Source organism: Caretta caretta, chromosome 14, assembly GCF_965140235.1.
Source record: "Caretta caretta isolate rCarCar2 chromosome 14, rCarCar1.hap1, whole genome shotgun sequence".
NCBI classification, from domain to species: Eukaryota; Metazoa; Chordata; order Testudines; family Cheloniidae; genus Caretta; species Caretta caretta.
In genome coordinates this window covers 43430425-43449934 of record NC_134219.1, presented here as the reverse complement: position 1 = coordinate 43449934, position 19510 = coordinate 43430425, and the positions used below count along the sequence as shown (strand labels likewise).

At 47.8% G+C, this 19510-nt stretch overlaps 1 protein-coding gene across 1 annotated transcript in view; it reads left to right on the top strand.

The window, feature by feature from the left end:
* The window catches only part of LOC142069131 (butyrophilin subfamily 1 member A1-like), a 204197-nt gene that overhangs the window by 147993 nt on the left and 36694 nt on the right, over positions 1-19510 (top strand). The window contains exons 9-11 of the mRNA XM_075119519.1: positions 13850-13966; positions 15561-15908; positions 16550-16831. Coding sequence (XP_074975620.1) covers positions 13850-13966; positions 15561-15908; positions 16550-16831 — 747 coding nt within the window. The remainder of the gene's footprint in view (positions 1-13849; positions 13967-15560; positions 15909-16549; positions 16832-19510) is intronic.

The window sequence follows — 19510 nt, the reverse complement described above, 5'->3', positions numbered from 1 at the left end:
TATGGGGAGTCTCACGGGCAAGGAGATGGAGGAGAGGAGGGACACAGTGAGTGATGGGTAGAGGCATCTTGTGGGTAGGGGGGTGGATGAGAGGAGGGACAGGGTGCACTGGGCAGTCTTGCGGGGAGGGTTGAGGAGAGGAGGGACACAGTGACCCGTGGGCTGGGAGATCTTGCAGGGGCTGGGGGATGAGGAGGGATGGGGCAAGTGGCAGTTGGGGGGGGGATTTTGTTGGGGGGGTGAAGGAAAGGAGGGTCATGGAGAGCAGTGGGGGAAGGATCTCACAGGGGATGGGGTGGAGGTGAGGAGGCACACGGTGAGCAGCGGGCAGGCGTTTCACGGGGGGGGGTGAGGAAGTATGTGGTGAGTGGCAGGCGGGGCGGGGGGTGGTCTCGCGGGGGTGAGGAGGGATGTGGCAGGCAGGGCCCTCTGAATGAGACACCCATGTGGAAAGTTGGGGGTAGTTAATTCAGATAGGAAAGCAAGACGTGATATGGATAGTATCAGAAACCACCACTGGTAGCTAAACCCGATGGCTAAATTTGATGGGGCTGTTTTTCACACAACCCCTGGCAAAGAGCTATGAAAATTTTGCGGGCGGGGGAACCAAGGTTGGAGGGGCACCAGCAAATGATACCCCTGTTTGGAAGGGGAAAAAAGTAAACTTGTGAGAATGAAGGACAGCGAAGGCTTTGAAATAGGGTGGCCACCACTGAGGTACAAAAAATCAGGATGTCCTCAGGCCATAAGCCTGGCAGTATCTACTGATCACCTTACACATGTCCCAGGGCAGCTACCTCCAAAAAGCATATGCTTCAGTGTTCACAGAATGGGAGGATTAGTTACAGACATTAGGTTTATTATTTTTAATTAAAAGGTATAAAAAGTTCATAATATTGGAAGTCCAAAATGGTATTAATTGTCATAGGAACATAAAGCCATTTCAGATATATGGAACCTTTCAGAGCAGTAAGTCAATCAATGGTTGCAATTTCAGCTTGCAAGGTACAGCCTGTATCCAGAAACATAATGTAACCATGTCCTTAGCTGTATTCAGTGCAATTGTCATTGATACCAGTGTCATGTGTGTCTAGATAGCCAAATATATATCACCAGTGTTACCGACTCTTGCCATTTTACCAAGAGGGTGGCATTACCATTTGGTGTTTTTATTCTGAAAGCACAAGCTTCTGGAATCAAATGATTGCTTGAGAATCACAGTTTTCACTAAGTATACCAATAAAAGAATTTTAACTTGTGGTTTTGGAAAAAAAGTGAAAATGTGAATCTAATGCACCCCTAAAAGGCTCAGAAACAAAAAATGAAAAGAACCCCAAACTTGGTTTTAAATCATAATTCTTTGAGGCATGATGTACCATATGATTTCTTGGGGTTATCACTACTGTATATCTATGTTTAGTTAAAATTACAGTAGAAATTTGCCTCTGAGAGAGATTTCATACAAGAGTGTGTTATTAGGTTGACCCGAGTGGATGGCTGATGTTGAAGGCCCTGCGCACTGTTCTAGTTGAGAGCAGAATTTGATGATGAGTCTGGTATCTTTCATACAATCTAGTGTATTTACAAAGTATGTAGGAAGTTCTGTTTCTATTATCTAAGGAGGCACCAAACCATCCCACCCATCCAAAAAAACCTCAGAAATCTTCCTTTGCTCACTGCTCCAAACTCTATCAGTCAACTTGTGACTGGGTGCGCGTGTGGACACACACACACACAACACAAAAATTCCAGAGTGGCCTTGGGTCTTCTCTTTGCTATTGTGTCTTGCTCTCATGTGTAACCATTAACCTGGACAAAGGGAAGCTGCTACATTCATCCGTTTAAGGGGCTTTAAACCAACAATAGGCCAGTGCCCTTAGTGAACATGGGCGAAGTAAGTCAATCGTGAACCAGGTAGCACAAGGACATACCTCTACACAGTCTTACCCAAAGTGATGGTGAACTAAGAACAATGAGAGTAATAAAATAAATAATTAAAAGGGGTGAAACTGCATTTACCGGGGATTAGATAAAAGGGAGAGCAACACAAGCCATCAAACACTGCTCAGGGGATTCTGTGCCCCTGCGTAGGCACAGAATTCATGTGCCATCCAGAATTTTCTTTTTCTCTGCAGAAAATACATTCTGCCAGAGACGTGCTGCAGTTACACCTTTCACCCACCAGGGGCCACTGGAGGGGGCAAGGGGGCAATTGCCTAGGGGCCCAGGAGATTTCAAAGGGCCTGCGGACCCTGGCTGCCACCACTGCGGTGGTCCTGGTAGCAGTGGCTGGGAGCTCCAGGCTGTTTGAAATCACCCAGGTGTGCTGCAGGGCTCCTATGCGCACAGGCTGGATGGGTGCAGTGGCAGATTAGGGGGAGGAGAAGCTCCAGACCCCAGCAGGAGATGCGCTGGGCAGGGTGGGGATAAAGGAGAAGCCCCGGACCTAAATTCCCTCTCAGCTATGCCCCTTCCCTGACCCCCACCAAGCCTAGCCTGGACCTGCTCTGGCTGGGGGACAGATGCCCCCGGCCGAGCCAGTGGAGATGCTGTGACCGTGGAGAGGCACCTCTCAAGTGGCCCCAAGCTGGAGCCGGTGAGAGAGAGCTGGGGATAGTCCCAAGGGCAGCCAGCACCCCAAACCCTTCATCACCAGCCTGACCCCTAACCCCACATGCACAGACAGAGCCCTCACCTGCCCCGCACTCAAACCCTATGCCCCAGCCCTGAACCCCCCGAGACCGCTTGGCCCTAGCCCTACCACACACCTCCATATTGGTGCTCATAACAAAAGTCATTCCGCACATGGAAATAAAAAATTACAGGGAACACTGCCACGGACCCCGGCAGAAGCCGCGCAGGGTGGGTGGGAGAAGCCCTGGACCCTGGGAGAAGATGTGGGGCTGAAGCCCCCAGTTCAGGACCCCCAGATGCCCTAGCGGCAGAAGCTGCAGGGCTAAAGCCCTGACGCCCCTCTATGCGGAGCTGGCCTGAGTCCCTCACTCTCCCGTGCCCCCTGCAGGGAGCTGGCTCTCACTCTCAGACTGTGGAGTAATTCAGCCCAAATCTACTCACCTTGGTATCGCCATTTCCCCCATCACCACACAGCCATGAATGGATTCAGCCTAGGAGGCAGGGTCAGCATTAGCCCCATGTGGCAGGTGGGATCGAGGACACCCAGAGGTGAAGTGAATTGCAGCCTTGGGAAACAACGGAGAGGGGCTGCCGCCGAATTGCCGCCGGGGCTGCTGCCGGAGTGCCGCCCCTTCAGCAGGGCCACCCCAGCCACCAGCTTGCTTTGCTGCGCCTGGTTCACGGCAGGGAGGTTGTTGGTTGAGGGGGGCGGGCGTTGTGGTTTGAGGGGGGGATAGCAGTACCTGCAGCAGGGCAGCATCGATTTAACCTGCCCTTGCCCTGCTGGCCTGGCAGTTGCAGTGCACCGGGGTGGGGGGGCTGTTGTGGGGCAGCTGGGGTCGGGGGGACACACAGGCTGTGTGGGGGAGGGGCAGGCGGAGGCTGCAGCAGGGTTTGCGCGAGTTGGGGGGGTTGGCACAGCTGGGCTGGGGGTGGCTCGAATGGGCTGGTGGGGGGAGGGGAGTGGCACCCACTGCCCTGTGCTAATTATTGGTCAGTCTTTGGTTATCTGGGGTGCACCAGCCTGGGAGGGGGTGTCTGTTGGGGATCTGCTCTGGGTGTGTACTGGCTGCACCTCGGGTCGGCTCCCCTGCTTTTTTTTCTTTTTCTTTTTTTAAAAAAATATTAAAAGTTCTGCTCGGTGTGTTGGCCTGTCTTTCTCTTAGTGTTGGTTGGTGGGTCCTGGTGGGCACACTGGACTGGTGGTATCGTGTGGGGGGGAGGGGGTAAGAGGGGCAAAGGGGACACTGGCTGTGTGGGTTTCTGGTGGGGCACAGAGAGGTGTTGCTTCAGGGGATCCCCAGAGTGTATGGGGGGAGGGATTTGAATGCAGAACGAGTAGGGGGTGCTGGTATATACAGTGTGTGGGGGTGTATGGTGGAGGCCTTAGCATGGACAGTGTGTGTGTGTGGGGAGGGTGTTGCATGGGGCCCAGAGTGGGGTGGAGGCGTGGGGGTCTGGCTCTGGCATTGTGGGGGCCCTGGCTGGGGCAGTTGGGGGGCCAGGATTTTGTTTTTTGTTTTTATTTGGATTTTTTTCACCATCAGTGCTGGTACAGCACCCCCACCCCCAGCCTGCCCCTACCTTCCTGACCTCAGGAAAGTGAAAGTAACCTTGTCCCACTGCCCAGAGGGAGCCATGGCTGCAGAGAGCCCCGTGGAAAGTCTCCAGGAGGAAGCGACATGTCCCGTCTGTCTGGAGTATTTCACAGACCCTGTCACTCTGGAGTGTGGGCACAATCTCTGCCGAGCCTGCATCGCCCAGTGCTGGGAGGGACTGACACAGCTGCCTCCTGCCCTCAGTGCAGAGAAACTGTGCAACAGAGAAACCTCAGGCCCAACAGGCAGCTGACAAATGTAGAAATAGCCAAAGGGGCTGACTTTTCAGGCAGCGAAAGGAGCAGGAGGGGGCAGGGTGTGTGGGGAACACCAGGAGGCTCTGAAACTGTTCTGTGAAGAGGATCAAACCCCCATCTGTGTGGTGTGCGACAGATCCCAAGTGCACAGAGCTCACATGGTGGTTCCTATAGAGGAAGCTGCCCAGGAGTACAAGGTAGGGAGTTGCTGTCAAATTTAATGGTAATAACTTTGGTTACAAGGTTCATTTCACCGGAAGTTGCCTGTTGCAAGTGTATCTGCATCATTCAGCTCTCCAAAGCCTTCATTGAATGGGAGATACTACTGAAAAATAGATGATTTGGGAGAGTGGCAAGAAGGGCAAAAAATAGTCTTTCAAGATACCTGACATGGGAGACTTTTATCTAAGAAGTGGAATCCTTATTAAAACCAGCTTCCCCTGGTGAAATAAGGGAACTTTTTTATCATAGGTGCCGACCGCGTGGGTCCTGCTGTCAGGCTCTGCTGATCAGTGCCTCTCCGTGCCTCCCGCCTGTCAAGCTCAGCTGTGGGGGCTATTGAGGGGAGAGGAGGAGGAGTAAGCATTGGCACCCTCCGGGGATGGGGCAGAATGGGGTGAGTAGAATTGGGGTGGGGCCTTGGGGAAAGGGGTGGAGTCGGGGTGGGGCCTGGGCAGAGCCAAGTGTCAAGTCCCCTCCCCCCAGCACATTGGAAAATTGCTTTTTACAGAACAGAAGCGGTTAAATGATCAGTGAGGCTTGAATCACAAGAGCTGCAGGCCGGTCTATGTGAGAATGCTGCCTTCAGGCTGGAGATGGGGAAGTTACAAGCTGTTGATCTTGTTACTGATTTGTATCATAGAACTTATTATTAGTTTTATTTGGATCACAGCAGTCCCCACAGCCCCCAAATGAGATCTGGGCCCTGCATAAAACACAATGAGGGACAATGCCCACCTTGAACAGTTTGCAGACGAAGTAGACAAGAGGTGGGGAAGGGAAACTGAGGCACAGAGAGGGCAGTGACTTGTCCAAGGTCATGCAGTAGGTCAGTGGCAGAATTGGGAATACAACCAAGATATCCGAAGGTCCAGTCCAGTGCCCAAACTGCTAGACCAGCCTGCCACCCCACAACAGCACTGAGCAGTAATGAAGCGCGGCCATTAGGAAGGAAAGACTCTTTGACAAACATCCCAGGCCCAGCAGGGAGATGAGGTTTCTCATTGGGATGAAGGGGTTAAACTCAGATGCCGGCACAGGAGGTGACTGTGCTAAATAATGCACGGACCTCCCCCGCCCCCCCCCCCCCCAGCACCTTGAATCCACACACAAAAGGGCTCCAGACAGCTCAGGGGTCCATGTCATTTACCACTGGGATTACACTGGATTGCAACAAAACTAACCCCTGGGCTGTGCTGACCTGGGTCAGTCTGACCTGTTCTGTGGTGTACATGCGCAAGGACCAACCACAGCGGTTCCATGAGTCCCACAGTGCAGCATCTTCAAATCTCTCAGGATCCACTGCTTGGGTGATCTTTCTAGGGACTGGGACTGTAGATACCTACCCGGAAGGCATTGCTGCTGAGAGTGTTCAGGACAGCACTAGGGCAAAGCCCAACCATTCTAACAACAAATCAGCCTGTCTAATGGGGCTTGGCCCTAATGCTTCTTAGACCACGTCTGTCCAACCAGTGCAATCCCCAGGGCTTCAGGGCAGGAATTCAATGGGGACCTGGCTCCTGAGAAAATCCAAGCCCATATTTTGAGACTGATGTTTTCAATCTGGAATACCAGGATTTCAGGGCACATTGCCCCTCAATCAATTGCTTATAACATTTTCAACGAGCGAGTGAATTAAATTATATATTTTAGTTTTCTTTTTTTAATACCCCATGGAACCCCTCAGTCCCCACTCCCACAGCAGCAGGATTTGTAACATGGCCTCCCCGGTCCCCCACCATTATTTCTGAGGCCAATCCCTGTTGGGGGACTTGACACACTGTTCCATCAGGTACACAAATGCTTACGAGCCAGATTAGAGGTCAGAGCTCCAAGGTTCTGTGCCTGGCTCTGTTGTGCAGTGGTGCTAACCAGATCATATCTATTTTATGCATTCAACCCAAAGGCAGTAGGAATGAGTGGCTAGCACCTGGGTTTTCCATATTGGAGAGCTGGGTTCTTTTCCCAGTTCCACCTGAAGTGACCTTGTGCAGCCTCTCAAATACTTTGTAATCAGGGGGAGAAAGTGTCTGATACTTCTCTGCTATCTCAGGCAGGGAATCTCGTGTTGTATTTGTGACACGAGTTGTGATGTGCATGGAAATATAAAGAACAAAAAAGAGAGGTGACATTTGAAGTCAAGGCTTCTAATGCTGACTTTGCTGCATGTTTGCTGGCAGAAGAGTCACACGTGTGTCTGTGAATAGCTGTCTCCTTTTGAAGCACGACAGCAAAAGCAATGGAAATCAGGGAAAATAGTGAATTTTCCACTTATCCAGTCATTTGGGAGCTCTGCTGGCCACATGATGCTGATCTTCCTTCTTGCCAGTTGGGAACTTGTAATTCAAAGGCAATTACAGTGTGCAAAATACATTGCTCATGTGACTCTGACAGACCAGCTCAGAGCAGAGCAATAGTTCGCTTGTGTCCGAATATCAAAGAAGGGTTAAGTGTATTGATGTGTATTCTGGCCAATTCACTGGTGCAGATAGAGATCAAACCAGAGATGTTCAATGTATTGTTTTTACTTGTCTCAATCTTGTTGTTTATTATTACATTACCTTTCCATTCTGTAGGCCTTGGTAATTAGATTAACACACACTTCAATTTAGGGTTGTGTTAAGATGAGAAGATGTCTGATGTGGAAACTTCATGAAAACTAATAAAGGCTGTTTCTTGTTATCTTACATGTAGATTGCATATACCCCTGTAATTACATTTCCATTGTATATTTCTTTGCAACTAAATAACCCATTAAATGTAGATGAAACCTTGTGGGATACAAATAAAGAAGCGGCCACCTTCCCTGCCAGGGGTGAACCCTGCAGAGCTGTGACCTAGACTTTGAAAACCGCTGATTTAAATCATGTCTCTTCAGATCCCCACCACACCACTTCAGCTCTGGGAATAATTGTTGGGCTGTGTGTGGGCCAGCTGCTGGAGGGAACATGACACAGGCTGTGCTAATGGCTTAGACCAGTGTTTGCCAGTCATCAGCAGAACATTTGCGATCAGGGCTCTGGTCTCCTGTTGCTGGCTCTGGTGTGGTGTAACCGTTAGCAACAGGTGAACTAATGAACAGATACTTGACACTTTCAGCCAAGGCCGTGGGGCTGAGGAGCTAAGACCTGGATTCCATTTGGAGACCCTGATTCTGTTCCCCGCTTTGACTTCAGTGACCTTGTGCGACCTCTGTTCACTTATTAGCAAAATGGGCTGCAAAGGTGTCCAATCCTAGGTTGCCTTCTAGGTCTGTGAATAGGAGGTCATGGTCAGTCATAAGGGCTGGGAGGTGCCTGCAAACACAAACAACACTCAAAGAAAAGGAGGACTTGTGGCACCTTAGAGACTAACCAATTTATTTCACCAATAGTCTCTAAGGTGCCACAAATACTCCTTTTCTTTCTGCGAATACAGACTAACACGGCTGTTACTCTGAAACAACACTCAGTAGAAGTGGGATGATTTGTACTCATGGCCTCTCGCTTGTTTCACTTTCCCCCAACCCTTGTTTTGTGTGTGTGTGTCCTTGTTGGAGAGTATTCCCACTCTCCCAGCCCGCTGTTACACTAAACAGTCTGGGAACTGTCTCATTGGCACAGTCAGCTGCAAGTGACATGGGATGAGGGATTCATCTCTCCAACTTCCACCTCAGCCCCTGGAGGCCACTTCTGTTGGCCAAAAATAACTGCATGTCACATGTATCTGATTGAAGACTGCAATTCTCAGGCAATACGTTCACCAGCAACAAAAACCCAGCAGCAGTGGGATCCTCACCCTGAGCCCATGCACCAGAGCTGACAGCATCTGGATGCCATGAAGCAGCAAGGCTGGTTAGAAGCAAGTTTACAACCATGTAACCAGTTTGCCTTACACAGGGGTAACAATGTATCTCATCACAATGTGAGTCAGGATCTGTAACAACATTGTATCTGGTTGCTCAGGAAGTAAAAAGCTGCTTCCCCAGGATGCCTCTGCCCAGCACGCCTTTCCCATCGCAGCTGCAGCTCCTGTTCTGGCTCCAGAAGGCCACTCCCCAGATTCCCTCTTGATCCTGATCTCAGATCCACTCTGCCACAGAAGAGTTCTGGCTGCAGGGCCCAGCCACATGAAACAGCAGCAGTATGAAGGCGAGTGACTGATGGCTACAGATCTCCAGCCATGCATTCCCCAGCAAAACAAGGAGCAATGACAGCCTTCCCCTTAAGGAAAATAATTTCAGCTCACACCATCCAGCTGCAAGAACATACAAATTCCACAGTGTAGTGCATTAAATAGTGCAACATTGTATCCAACTTTACAGCAGCCCCGGTAACAAGCCACATCTCTGGCAAGCTCTCCTTTCTCACCTCAGCTGGATTTCCATTTCTGGCTGGTGCATGTCCTCTCCACACTGGGCAATAAACTTACACTGGGGTGCAAGGCTGGGGAGCTGGGGGATATTGGCTGGTGCCTTTCTCTGTGTGATGTGTGAGTGGCTCTGGGAGCATTCAGGCAATCCAGCTGGGTGTGGGGTTCCACCTATTTTTGTGCTGAGTGACGACAGCTCCCAATGGGGTTTACTGCTTCAAAGCATTGTGAGAGACAGCCCAGGCTGGAGACGTAAGGGGCCACAGTGGTACCCCGGATCCAGTTTGCACGCGGGGGATCCTGTCACAAGGGGAGCACTATGTCTGCTGACCAGTCAGGACTTAGAACTAACAACTTACGCAGTTTGGTCCCTGTTTGATTTGTAGCTGAGAACAGAGAGAGGTTTGGCTTTAACCTTCGACCTTACAGCAATAAAGACACTCCCTTCACCATAAACTCCAGTGTAGCGTACAAGGGCTGTTTATTACTGAAGTAATTAAAAGGGGAGTTTTCATTTGGCGCAGCAGATGAAAAATATAATGGTTATTATGATTGTATTAAACAGGGCCGGATTAGCTTTTAGTGAGCCTGGCGCCAAACATATTTGTGGGGCCCCCTGGGGAATGAAGAGCACAGGGGGGTATGTGGGGGGGGAAAGATTGGTCCCCAGCTGGAGTGTGGCAGTGGCCAGGGGCAAGAGCACAGAGGGGAAGGGGGGGGGAGGATTGGTCCCCAGCTGGAGCGAGGCAGGGGCCAGGGGCAAGACCAGCACAGTGGGGCACGGGGGGAGGATTAGTCCCTGCTGACTGGAACGGGCAAGAGCACAGCAGGCAGGGTGCATTTGATTTAAATCATGATTTAAATCACTAGTCAGGAAATCTCAATTTAATCAGGGTTTTCTATATACATGTGCATTCTTGATTGTTGTTACAACCTTAATACATATTCTTCACAACTCAGAGATTGATGTAGGTTTCATTTTTAGAAGGTACACACTATACATTTTTAAACAGTGATTTATTTTGAAAACATATTCAGATTAGTTTTACAGCTATATCAGAAAATGAATGATTGGTTATTTCATTTACCAAAGGTAATTGAAGCAGATATTTATTGTCATTGGGAGGTGAACCATCTCCAATTCAACAGATTAATCATTAATAATTGGAGGATTTTCTTGCCTGGCTGTATTAGGAGGAGAACATCACCAGACAGACATTTCAATTATTTTATTTAACAAAAACAACGTTAAGTATTCTGGATTTTTTTCTTCAACAGCAAACATATAATATTTAAACAAAAAAGCATATGTCCCTCACTTCTCACATTTATGTCCAGACTTCTTCTCCTTGTCCAGATCTATTCTGCCCCCAACAGTCTTCTAGTCATTGAAGTTTTTGAAACTTTGCACTTTTAGAGAGAGGTACAAAGGGATTGACTCCATGTACACAAATTTGCAAAGGGACAATAGAGGTGAGGTCAGTTATTTCTCACCTTTACAGATTATTTATTTATTTTAAAACATTTTTGCTGTTAACAAGCATGTTACCTCTGGAGACCCAAATCCGCAGTTTGAGAACTGAAAAATTAAGCATCTCTGATGGTGTCTTCTAGACTGAGCACTGAGTCCCATTGGGTAGATAGAAAGATTAACCTAAATAATCTATACAGAAGCCTGTGGAACCCCATAAGATTGGGTCCCTAATCCATCAACTATTAGAACTCATTTACAAAACTTTTCTCAAACATTACATGAATATATTGTCTCATACTATAGAAATATAATTTATCATCCCTATTCTATGATAGGTTATAGCTCAAAGATATCTCATCTTTAGATAGGTTTTTTTCTCAAAAAGCATTTTCTCAAAAAAGTCCAATTTAAATGAAAAAATCCAATTTTTTAATTTTTTTAAAAAATCATTGATTGTTATCTACCCTGACAGCAAGACACAGTGGGGTTGGAAGGATTGGTCCCCAGCTGGAGGGAGGCAGGGACCAGGGGCAAGAGCACAGGGGGGCATGTGGGGGGGGGAAGGATTGGTCCCCAGCTGGAGCGAGGCAGGGACCAGGGGCAAGAGCACAGGGGGGCATGTGGGGGGTGGAAGGATTGGTCCACAGCTGGAGGGAGGCAGGGGGCAGGGGCAAGAGCACAGGGGGGCATGTGGGGGGTGGAAGGATTGGTCCACAGCTGGAGGGAGGCAGGGGCCAGGGGCAAGAGCCCAGGGGGGCATGTGGGGGGTGGAAGAATTGGTCCACAGCTGGAGGAAGGCAGTGGCCAGGGGCAAGAGCACAGAGGGGAAGGGGGGGGGAGGATTGGTCCGCAGCTGGAGCGAGGCAGGGGCCAGGGGCAAGACCAGCACAGTGGGGCACGGGGGGAGGATTAGTCCCTGCTGACTGGAGCGGGGCAGGGCCTGGGGCAAAAGCCCAGCGGGGGGGGGGGGGAGCTAGGGTTGGTCCCTGGAGCGAGGGAGGTGCCAGGAGTAAACTGCAGGCGCAGCAGGGCTGGGGAGGGGTAAACAGGATCCCCCCCCCGCCCACTTTCTCCCTGGTCCTAGCGCTCCTCTCCGGCCCCCCACAGGCTGCTTGCCAGTGACGGGCGGGGGGGGGGGGGGGTGAGAGGAGCCCTCAGCCGCCAGCGCAGCGCAGAGCAGGAGCGAGTGGGCGGGGTGGGGGGCGGAGGAGAAGCCCCGGGGCCGGTCCTAGGGGAAGGGGCTGGAGAGCGGAGCCGGCGCCGCGGCCGCTGGGCTGCAGCAGAAGTGGAGCGACCGGGGGGCCCCTGATGCGTGTGAACCCAGCGCCGTCAGAAATCCGGTCCCGCATGTAGCGGGTCTCGCGGAGCAGGGAGCCGAGTCTCTGCGAAATTCTCACGGGGCTTCCGCCAAACTGGGGCCCTTGGGTAGATCTGAGTCAAGACGGGACCCCTGGGTGGACTTCTCCGGGAGAGGATCCTTCACCCCAAAGGGCAATGTGGGGGTGAAGGGACGGAAATGCCCCCCGCGTGCCCCTCCCTTTCCTACTTTCGCTTTCTAGCGCGGTGGAGGCATCGAGAGAGACACATCTCGCTTCAGTGTCTTGACAAAAAAGAGACACCGTTTTGGCAGACATTTGGAAGCAAAGCCTGGGATCCAGCTCCTTGTCTCTGTCATTTCTCCTCACTTAATTTGGCCTCACTGAAATCATCACTAAAAAGAAAAGGAGGACTTGTGGCACCTTAGAGACTAACCAATTTATCTGAGCATGAGCTTTCGTGAGATACAGCTCACTTCATCGGATGCATACTGTGGAAACTGCAGAAGACATTATATACACAGAGACCATGAAACAATACCTCCTCCCACCCCACTCTCCTGCTGGTAATAGCTTATCTAAAGTGATCACTCTCCTTACAATGTGTATGATAATCAAGTTGGGCCATTTCCAGCACAAATCCAGGTTTTCTCATACACATTGTAAGGAGAGTGATCACTTTAGATAAGCTATTACTAGCAGGAGAGTGGGGTGGGAGGAGGTATTGTTTCATGGTCTCTGTGTATATAATGTCTTCTGCAGTTTCCACGGTATGCATCCGATGAAGTGAGCTGTATCTCACGAAAGCTCATGCTCAAATAAATTGGTTAGTCTCTAAGGTGCCACAAGTCCTCCTTTTCTTTTTGCGAATACAGACTAACAGGGCTGTTACTCTGAAACCTGAAATCATCACTGAAAATGTAAACCACCCAGAGGAGAATGGATGAGGATTGTAGAAAACCCGGAGATGCCAGGGAGAGCTCAAAACTGTCCCAAAGCTGATTTCCAGGAGTCATCAGGTAGGTGAGCTTCTGTCACTTGAGTACTCTCTCCACTGCTCTTAGATATCTCCTACGAGACATTTAGTCTTTGAGTGAATAAATAGCTGCAAAATGATCCAGTAATCCCAGATAAATGTATCTGACTCTGAATATAAACTTTGCTTTTGAACTATATATTCCAAATTTTATCTGAGCTATTTTGTTTCCTCCCCTTTCATTGGAATTTAACACCAGACTATTGTGGTTATTCGATGTAAGAATTTTTTGTCTTTCCTCTTTATATTTTATTCAGGAAAACTGGACCTAATCCTGCTCTCAATGCATTCAAAGGGAGTCTGGCTATGAATTAACTTATTGTAGATTTCTGTTTTGAAAAGTAAGTTACAAACGCTTGCAAATCCAACTTTATGGGCAGCCTCTTTCTCTGTTACCTCTGATACTTGATAATTCTGTTTATGGGACTGAATCATTTTGCCTCTGATATGTTGAAAGAAAAGAAATGGGTAAAAAACAAACAAAAACAAAGAATCTTTCTGTCTCACACACAAACACACATGCATCCGATGAAGTGAGCTGTAGCCCATGAAAGCGTATGCTCAAATAAATTTGTTTGTCTCTAAGGTGCCACAAGTCCTCCTTTTCTTTTTGCGAATACAGATTAACACGGCTGCTTCTCTGAAACCTGACAAACACACAGTTTCTCATTCCTTAAAACTTTTTTCTCCATTGACGGAATTACTACCAACTTCTACACCGATCTGAATTTTTAATGTGGATTTTGTAGGGATGGGACAAATTCAGACTCATAAAGGAAACGCATATTCAATTTATTTAAATGGCTGTTCTAACTACATAATATGAAAAAGTTCACTTAATAATGCATTTATTCCTTTCTTATTTCATGTGTCCTCTTTAATGTTTGACTTTAATGATTTCCTGTTAGTCTCAGTGTTATGTTCACTAAGATGAGTTTTCTTTCCTCCTTCTTCCCGTTGTCTAGATCAAGTTACAGTGCAGATGAAGGTTCTCTCATCCTGCCACAGCTCCCGAGCCAGCTCCCTTCTCCCTGGGTTTATCATCTGCTTCCTTACCTGTTCTGTTCACAGGATGGGATCAGGTAGGAATCCGCCCCGTGGCTGCTGTTTCTTAGAGAATTTATTTAGGCTCCTGAAGTGTCTGAACAACATGCTCCACTCAAAGTCAATGTAACTACTCCCAGTGTGTAAATGTAACCACGCAGCAAGATCAGCACCTTCATTATCCATTGTTTGCTCTCATTCTGTTGCTGCTGCGGGGTTATTTTATTTGCTCCTGGGATAGGGCTCAGGTCTGTTTCTTCACACGAGTCTCTTGAAAAGGTTGTCAAGGATGCCCAGAGCATTGACTGGACACCTGTTGAAGAGTTTAACAATAACAAGAATAATTCATAAAGTACATAAATTATCTTAGAGGATCTGAGATATCCAGAGATCGGAGCCATAGTTAGAGCTCACATGTGCACAAAAATGTAATAAGAACTAGAATATTTGAGAGAGGCTGGGGACAGGTATTAATACCTGATGGTGGGGGCCCCTGGTGAGGGCCCTACATGACAATTGCACCGCCTCCTCTCTCCACTGTGGAATATCAGAGCTAGTTTTGATTCCACTAGGAGTCTATTTGGGGGAGGGAGCTCAGTGGTTTGAGCATTGGGCTGCTAAACCCAGGGTTGTGAGTTTAATCCATGAGGTGGCCATTTAGGGATCTGGGGCAAAAATTGGGGATTGGTCCCCCTTTGAGCAGGGGGTTGGACTAGATGACCTCCTGAGGTCCCTTCCAACCCTGATATTCTATGTCATGTGACTTTTTTTATTGGGCCTGTTAGCTAATACATATATGTTAGGTGTAGTATACACCACCTTATTATTAGGTATTATATGCACAGTAATTCTCTCTTTACATATGGTGCTGGGAAATTAACGGAATGTATTATGCTCTTCTAACAATTCTGTTCACCCACATCAAATATCCCACCAAACTTTGCTAAAGTTAAGTTAGTGTTCACGATAGAACATCAGAAGCCTATCAAAGCCAAGAGACATGAATGGCATGTCCTAGCAGTGGCTGGGATGTACGTCTGCTCCCACCTGGTTTGGAATGTTCTGTCCCAAACAGCAAGAAGGAACGTACAGAACAAGATTAAGAAATGGGGAGTTGGATGGGGTGATGGATAAAGTGCTTTTTCACTTGCGAACACCCCTGGTATAAATATAAGTGGTTTTGGTGGTGTATTTTTGAAGCACAATTTCTGTGTAAGGTGAGTACACTGCAAGGTAAGGATTGCTTTCCAGAAGGAGGATATGTATGTCTCCTTTTCACAGTGTACTGATTTGTCCTTAGGCAATACATTTGGCAAAGTTTGGTTAATTGGTCTCTTGATCATATGAAGTATTGAACCACAATAGTACAACAATTGCCTAGAGCAATAGGCCTAGATCTCAGGAGCACCTTGGTGGAAGAACACCAGATATGGCCCACCAACCCTCCCCTTGTTCCTGGTGAGGACCAGCAAATCTCATGCCAATGTCAGTAAGCGTGTCAATTTGAGAGCACTTAGAAAAAGGGGCTACTTCAATAGCTTGTCTCAACTATACGCCGAGCACGTCCATTCCCAGTTCTCTGCCTCACCAAGGTCGTTGTTGTTGTTATTGCTGTCCCGGTGCATTTTCCAGCAAAGTTCACAGTGATTGGACCCCCTGACCCTGTCGCTGCCATCCTGGGTCAGGAAGCTGTGTTACCCTGTCACCTGTCCCCCCGGATGAGCGCTGCAAACATGGAGGTGAGATGGTTCCGACCTGAATTTGTATCCTTTGTGCACCTGTACCGTGATGGGAAGGATCAGTATGAAGGGCGGATGCCAGAGTATGAGGGAAGGACAGAGCTTTTGAAAGCCGGACTCACAGATGGAAATGTTCCCTTGAGGATTCTCAATATCAGACCCTCTGATGAAGGACAATACCACTGCTTTGTTCAAGATGGTACTTTTTATGAAGAAACCGTATTGGAACTGCGGGTAGCAGGTCAGTAACTTGTGTCAGTTTTAACTGTGTGTGGTCTGCAGGCTTTGTTCTTTCCTATCACAACAGCTGTGACTCCTTGCTTGTGAAATATTCTGCAATAACACAGTGTATCTAACTTTCAGCAAACAGCCACTTTCATACTTGGGAAAATATGCTGAAAACTTTCCCAACGTGTTATTAAACACATTTTCAGGATGGGCAAGGCACTTTCTTGCCCAGTCTTGATTGACTCCCAAAGGGGTCTTTAATTAAGAGGGAAAGGCCTTCTGGACACATAAAGCCTTCCAATTGCTCTGCAGTCGTTTCTAGGGTGTGTGGCTAAGGTGGGGCTGCCAGACTTTTATGGCCTTCTTATGGGTTGGTTGTTATGTAGGGGTGTAGTTAAAATCAAATGCAGCCTTATTTGCTGAGACTCTATAGTGGTGACGGTGGTGATGGGGAGCTACATATTAACCACTCTTAGACAAGACTGAGTATTCATTTATCCCTTCATTTATCCAGTATTCATTTATCCCTTCTCCTGACTACCCCCGTGAACAAGTGCTTTCTAGTGTGAGTAAGGGATCCACAAACTGTCCCTCATCCCTTCTGCTTTATAAATTAATTCATGGAATTGACACCTTTATGTGTTTTCCCCTTAGGTCTGGGCTCTGCTCCTCTCATCTCTGTGGAGGGTCACCAGGATGGAGGGATCCGGGTGGTTTGTCGATCAGCTGGCTGGTACCCAGAGCCTGAGGTGCTGTGGAAAGATTTCAATGGGCAGCGTTTACCATCACTCTCTGAAACAAAATCCCGTGGCGATAACAACCTGTTTGAAACAGAAACTGTTCTCATTGTAACAGAACATTCAAACCAAAACTTGTCCTGTTGCATCAGGAACACCGTTCTCAATCAAGACAAGGAATCAGCCGTTTATATAGCAGGTCAGTCACCATCCAAACCCCACACTGAACTCACCACCACCAGAAACCAAACAAAACGTAGGAAGAAAAGAACGGAAACATCTGTGGTGGATATTTCAGAATCCACGTACAAACACAGAAAATAGGAGACTGGTATATTTACGGGATCACAGTTTAGGTAATTTGATTCCCTTAGTTGTGAGTATTCAGAAAATCAAAGTTTGGGATTTCATGTAAATTTAAGGTGAAGTCTGACTTTCCTGATACTAGCCTGCACGCATGTATGCACACACACAAAAATCTTCCAGCATTTTTTAGAAGAAATTTTCACTCAATCCACTGACACAATATGATCCTGCAACCTTAACTTCACCTCAGTGATTTTTTTGAATGTGGTAAGTTTTGTCATGTGGCTTCTTTGTGATCTTGTTGCTGCACCAACTCATTGTTCATTGCTTGTTGTGGGAAACGTCACCTACGTCATGTGATGTTGTTTCTAATGACATTCAGTTGGACTTGTGCTTCTTACATCACTTTGGTCAAGATCCACAAATGGACTCATTTTACCCTCGTGTAGTGGTGCGGTGGTCGTCCCTCCCACTCTGGATTGGAGGGAAGCCACACCGCCTCACTATACCACTGGGATTGCTGCCTAGTCTCAGGGGAAATTAGCAAACTGATGTTAGCATCCCAACCGGTGTAATGGGGCTGAACCCCAAATAGTCCAGGGGTTCCGGCCCTTAGGCAGGAACAGGGCCTCCCTGGAGTGTGTATGCTCTGGCCCTTTGGAAGGGGCCAGAGGAAACCCAGCGATCTACACATTTTTGTGTAGTGTACACATGGCCATTCTTTCACTCTTGTCTTGCACAAATCCTGCTGGGCACCATTTATGTATTTGTATGAAATAAAAACATCTGACTGTAATCAGCCAAATTAAGACAAGTTCTGGTGTTTTGTTTTTCAGATCTCTTTTTCCCCAGGGTGAATCCCTTGATGGCGACTTTGAGTGTGATCCTGGTGGTTTTGTTTGCTTTCATTGGCCTCACTGTTTATCTCTTTAAAATGAAAGGTAAATATCAGAGGAAGAAATATACTGTAAATAAAGATTTTGTTCTAATAAATAAATTAGAGCAATTTAGGAATTTAATATTAAAAGAAGGTGTGATCTGCTGACCTTGTCCTGTATAAAGAAGAAGAATGCATGTGAATTTATTGATAGAGGGTGGTGGGGAGGGCTGTGGGGGGGAGAGCGGAAGAGGACTGTGTGTGTAGGGGGTGGGGAGTAGAATAGGAGAGAGGAGAGTCTTGGGCAATAGAACTGAGTCAGAGAATCGGATCATAGCAGATACATCTGTGTTCTGCTTGGTCCTTCATCTCCCTCTGCTGCTAGTTCTCAGGAGATTACCACTGTCTGTCTCTGGTCCCACTTGAGAGAAGGTTCTGCAAAGCCTAGCCTCTCATATTTGTCCTTCAAATCTCTTTTCTGCTAATAAAGTGTAGTGCACCCGGACATTACAGTGAGAGGCCCTGTAGAAATGCCCTTGTGGTAAATCAGTAAAGAAACACATTTCTTCCTCAGTGAGGAAATTAAAAAATCATACCCACTGTCACATAACTCAGGCACAGCTGTCCTTAACCTGCTGAACTTCATCCATAAAGAATATCTGCCTGATTTCCAAATCAATCAGACTTCCTTCCTAATGAATTGTGTACCTATAGGAAGTCGTCTTCAAACACTTTTAATGAAGCAAGGAGATGATATTAATTTACATTTATTTCTGGACTTTTCAGCGAAACTTACTGAAGAAGTTGGTAAGTTTCAATTTCCCTTTTTTCCACAAATACAGACTTTGACCAAGTTACACAATTGCATATACGCTTGTTGGTTTCTCGGATTTATTTTTATTTCTGTGTGTTTGTTGGGTGGGGGAGGGTTAGTATGTGTAACAGGTTGGACCATTTCAGGGCCTGTTTGGATGTTTCCAAAGACCCTTTCCCCTTAAAAGTCCTTTGAATTAGGGGGTTAGGTCAGCATAGCTACGTGTACGAGGAGTGTAAGTTTTCAATGCAAACCAGCCTCAGTCTCAGAGTCTTTGAGAAGAATCTATAGAGATCTGGCTTGTCAATGAAGGTGTGCTGAAATGGGAATTTTCTGCATTATTTTAATGAATTTTTTGTGCCTCAGTTTCCTCTAATGTGACATTGCTATCCATTGGGGTAAAAGGACTGTTTGCTCTCAGGGCAGGCTAGAAGACATAAGCCTGGGTGCTGCTTAGTTGTCTGGGCCTTAGACCACATATCGATGGAGCATCTGAGAAAATAATGGCAAGTCCAGTCACCAGGGAGTGTAGCATCGATCAAGTGAATTCATCAAGTGAATTCATGACAGAAGTTTAAGAACAGCTGAACCCCATGACAGTATTTATCTTCAACCGCTCCTGCTGCAGTCAGCTTGTACCCAGGGTCATGCATGGGGGGGAGGGGGGTCAAGCAGAGGCACAGGGCCCCAAATAATCATCGAGGGCACAGAGCTTCTACAACCCCAGGGCTGCAGAGGCAGGGAAGAGTGACCTGCTGCCAGGGCCAGGGCGGAGGCAAGGTAAAGCGAACTCCTGCTGGTGTGGGGGAAAGAGCAAGCTCCTGTGTGGGAGGGAAGAGTGCTCTGCCAAGGTGGGCATAGGGGAAAGAGCAAAGTCCTTC